This window comes from Schistocerca serialis, chromosome 8 (genome assembly GCF_023864345.2).
Source record: "Schistocerca serialis cubense isolate TAMUIC-IGC-003099 chromosome 8, iqSchSeri2.2, whole genome shotgun sequence".
NCBI classification, from domain to species: domain Eukaryota; kingdom Metazoa; phylum Arthropoda; class Insecta; order Orthoptera; family Acrididae; genus Schistocerca; species Schistocerca serialis.
Genome location: NC_064645.1, coordinates 567,735,903 through 567,744,570, shown reverse-complemented (window position 1 = coordinate 567,744,570; position 8,668 = coordinate 567,735,903). Strand labels below are relative to the sequence as shown.

The 8,668-nt window shown below is 45.7% G+C and overlaps 1 protein-coding gene across 1 annotated transcript in view; it reads right to left on the bottom strand.

Moving 5' to 3' along the window:
- Nucleotides 1–3,263: 3,263 nt before the first annotated feature.
- Nucleotides 3,264–8,668, bottom strand: part of LOC126417123 (potassium channel subfamily K member 13-like) — a 487,391-nt gene continuing 481,986 nt past the window's right edge. Inside the window, exons 7-8 of the mRNA XM_050085019.1 lie at nucleotides 3,457–3,542; nucleotides 3,264–3,360 (exon numbers count right to left, since the gene is read on the bottom strand). Of these exons, the coding sequence (XP_049940976.1) occupies nucleotides 3,264–3,360; nucleotides 3,457–3,542 (183 nt within the window). The remainder of the gene's footprint in view (nucleotides 3,361–3,456; nucleotides 3,543–8,668) is intronic.

The following is an 8,668-nucleotide window of genomic DNA, read 5'->3' as shown; positions in this document are numbered from 1 at the left end:
TCTCTCGCTAAGTGTAAACTATTAGTTCAACAGAAAAAATGAACCAGACCTTTCTGTAGGAAATTTAATGCAGTAAAATTTTGTACGGGGATATGCTTTCGTTGGAGACCGCGGTTTTCGAGTTATTCAAGAAAAACGCGTTTTACTGTCCCTTCTGTAGGCTACTTTTTTTCTTGAATAAGTCGAGAATTAAAGCCTCTAGCGGAAACTTACCCCAGTACCCCCTCAACATTCCATTTGCTCCCACCCACCTTCAACTGCTCCAGCATGATGCGCTCTTCACCGTCCAACCAACACTTCACATTTCTCTATCCTTCCTTAAGCTTCACCATCCTTTCAATCGCGACCGATGATCATCGGACGTACAGTCATTTTGTGTCCTGATTTCAATGTCAACAATTACAACTATTTCAGCCATCTCACAAATAACTAAAATACATGAAATTGTCTGTTCCCCCAATCGGTTACTGTCTCGACTGCATATCCACAAATAAGGATGAAATCCGATTATTCCAGTGTACGAAAAGAAACTATGTCAGTGTATATTACTGTTGAGTTGATAACAAATATTAGTATTGACGACCGTGAAGCAGAATGGCTTTTATGTTATTTGACGCCACAGGATGTTATTTGCCGCTCAGGATGCTGCAAATAATTTCGTGGTATCTGGTAAAAATGAGATGATGGAAAGCGGTAGTTAACACGTATATATTCCATCTACAGTTCATGCTGGTTCTGAAATACTGTTTTGGAAAAATATATACTGTCGACTGGTGCCACAACGGGTGCACAATCTCTTTTACAGACAGCAAAATTCAAAATAGTAATATCGTGAACTTAAAGAAGTTATCTAAAAGGACACTAAAACGAATTATGTTGTATAGGACAGAATGGCTACCGTCAATACGTATAGAAGAGAATGAATAATGTTTCCAGATGCATTTTTCGGCGTCTATAAAGGTAACACTAGACGACTGAAGCTAATTTCATCTGATGACATTATCTTTCAGAAAGTAATTATTCACAATTTATCACGGTTTCCGCTATCAGAAGTACTTTCCCAGAGGCTAGAATCCGTGGAAGAAATGTCCTTTAGTATCGAGAATTTAAATTAAATGAGATAGGCCCCTTTGTTTGGTGACCACCTCTCTAAATTGGAAGCATAAAATTGTCATTACTTCCTAAAGACGTCTAGTTACTAGTGATTCGGATGGAACAGATGTTCATAGCCTGCTCTGAATTGAATTCCAGCACTGATTTCCAGTTACTAATTTCTAGCGATCGTGGTTTAACGATCCTCTTCAGTGTTTTCTGGAGGATATATCTGTCGTTAATGTTGAATCTGAAGGATTATTTCCCTAGAAAGAATCTGCTGTCTCACAGAGCAGACTTTGAAAAACCATTGCCTTTCAAAGTGAGTCATTTCTATAACGTGATAAAGTGTTGAATGTGCACTCCATCTTTTCTGGGTTAGAGGGTCTTCTGCCATCAAGAATTCTCCAGTAAATGGGAAGTGAGGGTTCAGTGTGATTATAATCTCACCTAATACCAAGTGTACATCCATTTCGTAGAAGTTTCCCAATATAAAGCGCCAATGCTGTAGTGGGCGTTCCCCTCCTGACACAAGTGCAATGTCAATAATGAAGGAGGAATGTTAAACAATAATCAAGGACGAATCGTATTAATATTAGTCATAGATTGGGAGAGCAAAAACTGATTTCAAGTTGACACTAGTAATACACATTCTATCGGCAACAGCTGTTGGTCACTTCTGCACATACTACGAAGCATCTATTAAAAGCCTTGCGACAGGTGTCGACATCAGGGTTGTTTTGGATGCAGGTGCTCTTCACAGAAACTGTAAACTGCAGATACATACATGTAGCGGACTACTCTACCATCAAGAAATCTCCAGTTCAAGGGTAATTAAAGTGCCTAGTCTCACTTTAACAATGGGCAGAGCTGTGTGCTGTAAAATGCTGTGTCTATCTTCGTTTGGGGAACTTTCGTAGCTGAGTACTAGACAGTAACTGAGGATGGCGACGATCCTAATGGGTGCCATTACCATCTGATGAAATGACTCTCCGTCCTATAAGACGTATTATATTTCTGTGGCAGAATAATCGCTCAGTCCCCTGTCACTTTATTATCATCATCCAGGTGATGGTGTCTGGCGTAGATCAACTCAACACTGCTCTTCAACAGGGAATACCCTATGCCAGTGACAAAGAGACGGCACTTTCCCCACAGTCATCCGTGCAGTTTCCACAATCAGCAGCTGATCTTCAGCTGCAGACTATGCTGGAATGGTGGCTGTGTGATGCAGCATGCAAGGTATGACAGCTAATCTATATCTTCCTTCCAGTTAACTTTGCTAGACATGCACGTGCAACTGGTGCAGTGTATAGCGACGCAATGGGGACATGTGACGTCGAAGGCACCTGTTCCACTTCAATCCTACAGTCATGTACCAACTCGCGCTCATATCCACCTTCAGGCAGAGCACTACTGGGAACACAATTAACCGGCACTCGTGTTATCAGCACAACACACTGTTGCAATCCACCGGTATGTGTTTCCAGCTCCTCCTTGTATCCAGAACACCATGACCACGTGTATAAATCACATGAGTCCATCTTCTGGCTGAGAGAATGAACAGTGCCCCTATGGTACTCCGTCCAAGTCAGGATTTTTGGTCTAGGCCATCCCTCATACAGCCCTACCAGAAGCTAGTGCCTGTCTTCAGCCTGAGGAGCTGTGACGTCTGTATGTGATCCTCAGTTGATGTTACTTGACCTACACCTTCCCCATGATAGTGTCCAACTTGAGAGAGAAAGAGGAAGACCAAATGCCACTATGTAGAGGTGGTGATGCGCGACCTGGACCAACTGTGGAGTCTTGAGTACCTGCTGTCACTGGTGTCCATCTTCAGGGTGAAAATGAATGACGTCCGCTTGCTGTATCCACTTGATGACGTTAAATCCTGTGGTCAGGTCTACCAGTCAACAGTGTCCACTGTGTTGAGGTGGTGAGACGCCACCTCGATCTTCTGTGAAATCTGGACTACCGGCCACAGGTATCCAGTTTGATAGAGAGTGGGAACGACGTCTGAATGTCGTGACCAGTTAGTGATGCTTGATCTAGACCTTCCCTGTTGACAGGTCTACCAGTCAACTGTGCCCAGCTTGGCGCCGGAAGAGAAAGGCGGCGTGCCGCCTTGTTGAGGTGGTGAGGCTCGACTTGGAGCCTCCGTGAAGTGTGGACTACCTGCCGCTGGTGTCCAGCTTCTGGCTGAGCATGGCCAGCGGCCCCACGGTGCCGGGCACGAACCGACCGGAGGAGGAGGCGCCGCCGCTGGTGCTGGAGGTGGAGCCGCCGGTGCCGCCGCCGCTGCCGCCCCCGCCGCCCCCTGGGTTGTTGCGGCCGTGACTGTGCCCGTGGCTGTTCATTTGCGGCACGTGGCCAGCGCGCGACATCTGCGCGGTCTCGTAAAGCTGCTTCTGCATCACGGCCAGCGACACCTTGTTGGCACGCAGGAACTCCTGTAAGCAAGTCGAGACAAAAGGTTCTCAGTACTCAGACCCACACATTCTATCCAGCAGCAGTTCATCACGCAGGCAGAAACAGTTAAATTGGTATGCATGCTCGATCCTTTCTTGCACTACTGGAATGTCAAACACACTCGTTAAGAGTTACTGCATAAGGTCTCCAGGCAAAAAATTAGTCACCCCCTTAGAACCGTAGATTCTTTATTTTGTAGAGCTGTAGATTTTGTAACCCTGGCTCCAGGATTTAAGGTAACCCTTCACTCTACCTAAGTCGTGGCAGTGAAATGGTGTGTATATGGCAATCGATTGTGTGCGACCGGCTTGCTAAGGCGTGGTTTACACTGAGGTGATAACGATTTGAAGTGGAACGATCATATAAAATTAATAGTTGGCAAGGCGGGTGCCAGGTTGAGATTCATTGGGAGAGACCTTAGGAAATGTAGTCCATCAACAAAGCAGGTGGCTTACAAAACACTCGTTCGACCTATACTTGAGTAGTGCTCATCAGTGTGGGATCCGTACCAGTTCGAGTTGACAGAGGAGATAGAGGAGATCCAAAGAAGAGCGGCGCGTTTCGTCACAGGGTTATTTGGTAAGCGTGACAGCGTTACGGAGATGTGTAGCAAACTCAAGTGGCAGACTCTGCAAGAGAGGCGCTCTGCATCGCGGTGTAGCTTGCTGTCCAGGTTTCAAGAGGGTGCGTTTCTGGATGAGGTATCGAATATATTGCTTCCCCCTACTTATACCTCCCGAGGAGATCAGGAATGTAAAGTTAGAGAGATTCGAGCGCGCACGGAGGCTTTCTGGCAGTCGTTCTTCCCGCGAACCGTACGCGACTGGAAGAGGAAACGGAGGTAATGACAGTGGCACGTAAAGTGCTCTCCGCCACACACCGCTGGGTGGCTTGCGGAGTATAAATGTAGATGTAGATGTAGATAAACTATGCGACATGGTATGGATAAGATGCAGAAGCAACGCGCGTCAACGAAGCGCATAGAAACGTAATGGGAGTGTCTTCACTGGTTTACAGTGGGACGACAGCGGTACAATACCAATACATGTCTCTGCTGCATAGCCCGGAGCGAGATGGAGTGCTGGGCCCTCCACGCAACTCGTATCGCACGATAAGCGATAGTGAAATTTCTGGTCATCGAGTTTGCCTAAAAAAAATGTTTTATGCAGACGAAGAAAAGCTACATCCCTCTCTGTCGTCAGTTTCTTAGTAAAGCTTTTAATTTTAGCGTAAAAATAATAGAAACCACTGTTTAGGGATTCGCCAGTGTTAACTGTTACGCAGCCTTTCTCATCCAGTTTTGAGGAAGCTATTGTATAAAAAAAGGTAATTTACCGCTTCTTATAGGTACATACCACAACTTGACAATGAATTGGTTTCGTTTTCGTTATTGCCCGTAGTTATTGTGATTTCAAAGTAAACTGCAGAATAGCGAATACACAGGGTGACAATTATTGAACCATGTGAAATAAAATCGTCATAATTTGTAAACAGTTTGCGTTAGGACATTCAAACTGCATGGTTTGCTTCGGAGCGAGATGGGCTTTAGTATGCTCTGTATGATTTGGCTTAGCGACGAAGCCCACTTTCATTTGGATGGGTTCGTCAATAAGTAAAATTAGCGCATTTGGGGAACTGAGAATCCACATTTTGCGATCGAGAAGTCTCTTCACTTTCAACCGGTGACTGTGTCGTGGGCAATGTCCAGTCACGGAATAATCGGTGCGATATCCCTTGATGGCACGACGACTACCGAACGGTACGTGGAGGTTCTGGAAGATGATTTCATCCCCATTATCCAAAGTGACCCCGATTTCGACAAAATGTGGTTCATGCAAGACGGAGTTCAACCCCAACGAAGCAGAGGAGTGTTTGATGTACTGCAGGAGTACTTTGGGGACCGCATTCTATATCTGAGTTACCCAAACGCCACTGGCATGGCCCTCGATTGGCCGCCTTATTCTCCGGATCTGAATACACGCGACACCTTTTTGTGGGGCTATATTAATGACAAAGTGTACAGCAAAAACACTAAAACCAATGTTGAGCTGAAAACAGCCATTCAGGAGGTGATCGACAGCATCGATGTTCCGTTACTTCAGCGGATCATCCAGAATTTCGCTATTCCTCTGCGCGACATCATTGCCAATGATGGCAGGCATATCGAACATATCATAACCTAAACCGAATATCTGTAGTGACGTTTACATGATGAATAAAGTGTGAGCACGTCCTAGTTTGAGAGTAATTTACGCTTCTTTTCGTGTAGTTCAATAATTGTCACCCTGTAATTTGAAAAGTTTGCAGTGAAAAATGTAGTCGAAGTCCAGTTTATGTTTGGTGTATTTTACGGCATGTTTTACTGCGTATAGAATGTAGCTAATATATCTGAATTGTTTTTAACGCTGGAAGGATAACAGTACCTGATTCCAGTTCGAGTAAATACATGATACAATTCTGGCGTTTGACCACCGCTACGAGGCATCATACTCGACGCTGTGGCCGCACGCCACGATATGCCGAACTGTCTACTGTTGCAACCGATACAAGCAGAAGTATTCACTCGCACGCGTGATTTTTTTAGCAGGAAAGACGTCACGTTCTGTGCATTTCTTTCTGTGCTGCGTGCAATCAACACGTCATTCACACAAATTGACTGATCGGAGACGTTATCATTTGTCTAGCTTGTAGAGGAAAGCCCTTCACTGTGGGATTTCGGCCTTTAATTTATTTTGTATGCCACACTTTTACCTACCTTCCCTTCCACAGTTTTGTCATACATTTTCTTTCAATTAGCTTAGAACTGAATAACTGGTATCTCCAGTATAATTTGAAGACGCCAGTTTGCTTTTACACTTGTTTGTAATATGGATACAAAGTCTTAATGAACATCATTGCCATCGCTTAACCATTGTGTAAGCATTTTACATGTCGGCTCCTTTGTAGGAAACGCTACACCAGCATCTGTGAGAGCTGTCTCGTTATGCTTTGTAAGTCCAAGGGCTTTCTCGCTCTTTCCGCTACACCTGTTCGATATTAATAGCTTTTCACGGGTGCACCCAGTCCTTCTTTTTGTTCTTCAGCTGTTTAAGCTTTGAATGGTGATAAGACACAATAATGTCCTCTAAAAAAATGCTCATGACTGCAGCTGGGCCAGAAACGTGATTCTATAATTCAACCTTGTGTAAATGGAATGGGACTAGGGCTGGTCGAAGACTTGAAGAAAATAGATAAAAGGAAACTGTGTATCAGGTATCGAGCAGTTAATTGGTAGGTTTGTGGAGGGATATGGCATTAGATGCCTATGCACAGGTCACGTAATTCGCGTAAAATACGGCCCGCTGATTTGCGTACGCGGTGATGGCGGCCGATAGCGACCCAAACGGGTTCCATAAGATTTTTATCAGTCGAATTTGGTCGCCGAGACATCAATGTGAGTTCACTATAATGCTCCTCAAACCATTGTAGCAGCGTCTGGATCCGAGACACGGACGATTATACTGCTGAAAGATAACATCGCCGCCGGGGAAGACATCAAGCATGAAGAGATTCAGGTGGTTCGCAGCTCTCAGCGTGTCTTCCATTATTACCACACGACCCTTCAAAGCACAGGAGAATGTCTTCCATAGCGTAATACTGCTCCCACCAACTTGCGTCCGTGGCGCGCTGCACGTTTCGAGCCCCCGTTCACCTCGATGACGGCGTTTGTGGAGACGACCATCAACCTATAGTAGCAAAAATGTCACCCGACGAGCTGATACGTTTCCACTGACTGAGGATCGAGTCCCACGGTCGCGTGTCCACTGCCCACTGCACTCGTAACTGATGATGTCGTTGGGTCAACATCTGCACACGTATCAACGGCCTGCTGCGGAGCCGGCCGGAGTGGCCGAGCGGTTCTAGGTGCTTCAGTCTGGAACCACGCGACCGCTACGGTCGCAGGTTCGAATCCTGCCTCGGGCATGGATGTGTGTGATGTCCTTAGGTTAGTTAGGTTTAAGTAGTTCTAAGTTCTAGGGGACTGATGACCTCAGATGTTAAGTCCCATAGTGCTCAGAGCCATTTGAACCATTTTGAACCTGCTGCGGAACTTCATATTCAAACAATGTACGATGGACGGAGTGCTCCAAAACAGTTGTGCGTGCACCAGCTTTCTGTTCTTTCGCCACAGAACACCATCCGTCCTTCCTACTTTTCAGAGCAGAGAAGCCTCCGAACCCCACGTTCTGTAAAGAGTCATGGGCGTCCAACCACTTTGTGCCTAGCGGTTCTTTCACTGCCCTTCTGTTCACTACAGTAGCACGTGAAAATTCGATCACGTTACCGTTTTCGCATTACTTGTTCACAATCTGCGGGTAATAATCATCTTCCCTCTGTCGAAGTTGCTTATGTGCCGGCCGAAGTGGCCGTGCGGTTAAAGGCGCTGCAGTCTGGAACCGCAAGACCGCTACGGTCGCAGGTTCGAATCCTGCCTCGGGCATGGATGTTTGTGATGTCCTTAGGTTAGTTAGGTTTAACTAGTTCTAAGTTCTAGGGGACTAATGACCTCAGCAGTTGAGTCCCATAGTGCTCAGAGCCATTTGAAGTTGCTTATGTCAGTAGACTTCCTCATTTTCGGCTCGTATCTTCGCCAGAATGATTCCTCATCTGTCTGTGCTCCGCTCACATACTTTCCTTACAGCGTTACATTCCCACAACGCCACCAGACCACATGCAACTTTGTGGTGGCCGGTGGTCATAATGTTCTGCTTATCAGTCTATAGCCGGCCGGAGTTGCCGTGCGGTTCTAGTCGCTACGGTCTGGAGCCGAGCGACCGCTACGGTCGCAGGTTCGAATCTTGCCTCGGGCATGGATGTGTGTGATGTCCTTAGGTTAGTTAGGTTTAATTAGTTCTAAGTTCTAGGCGACTGATGACCTCAGAAGTTAAGTCGCATAGTGCTCAGAGCCATTTGAACCATTTTTATCAGTCTATATTGCAACAGATAATTGTATGGTACCTCTTTTATTTTTTTGTGCGTAATTTAAGGGGTATCAGGTTGATAAGAAGTTGCTCTGCCACACTGTAAACTATCTTAACTTACAAATACTTGCAAATCGATGTACTAC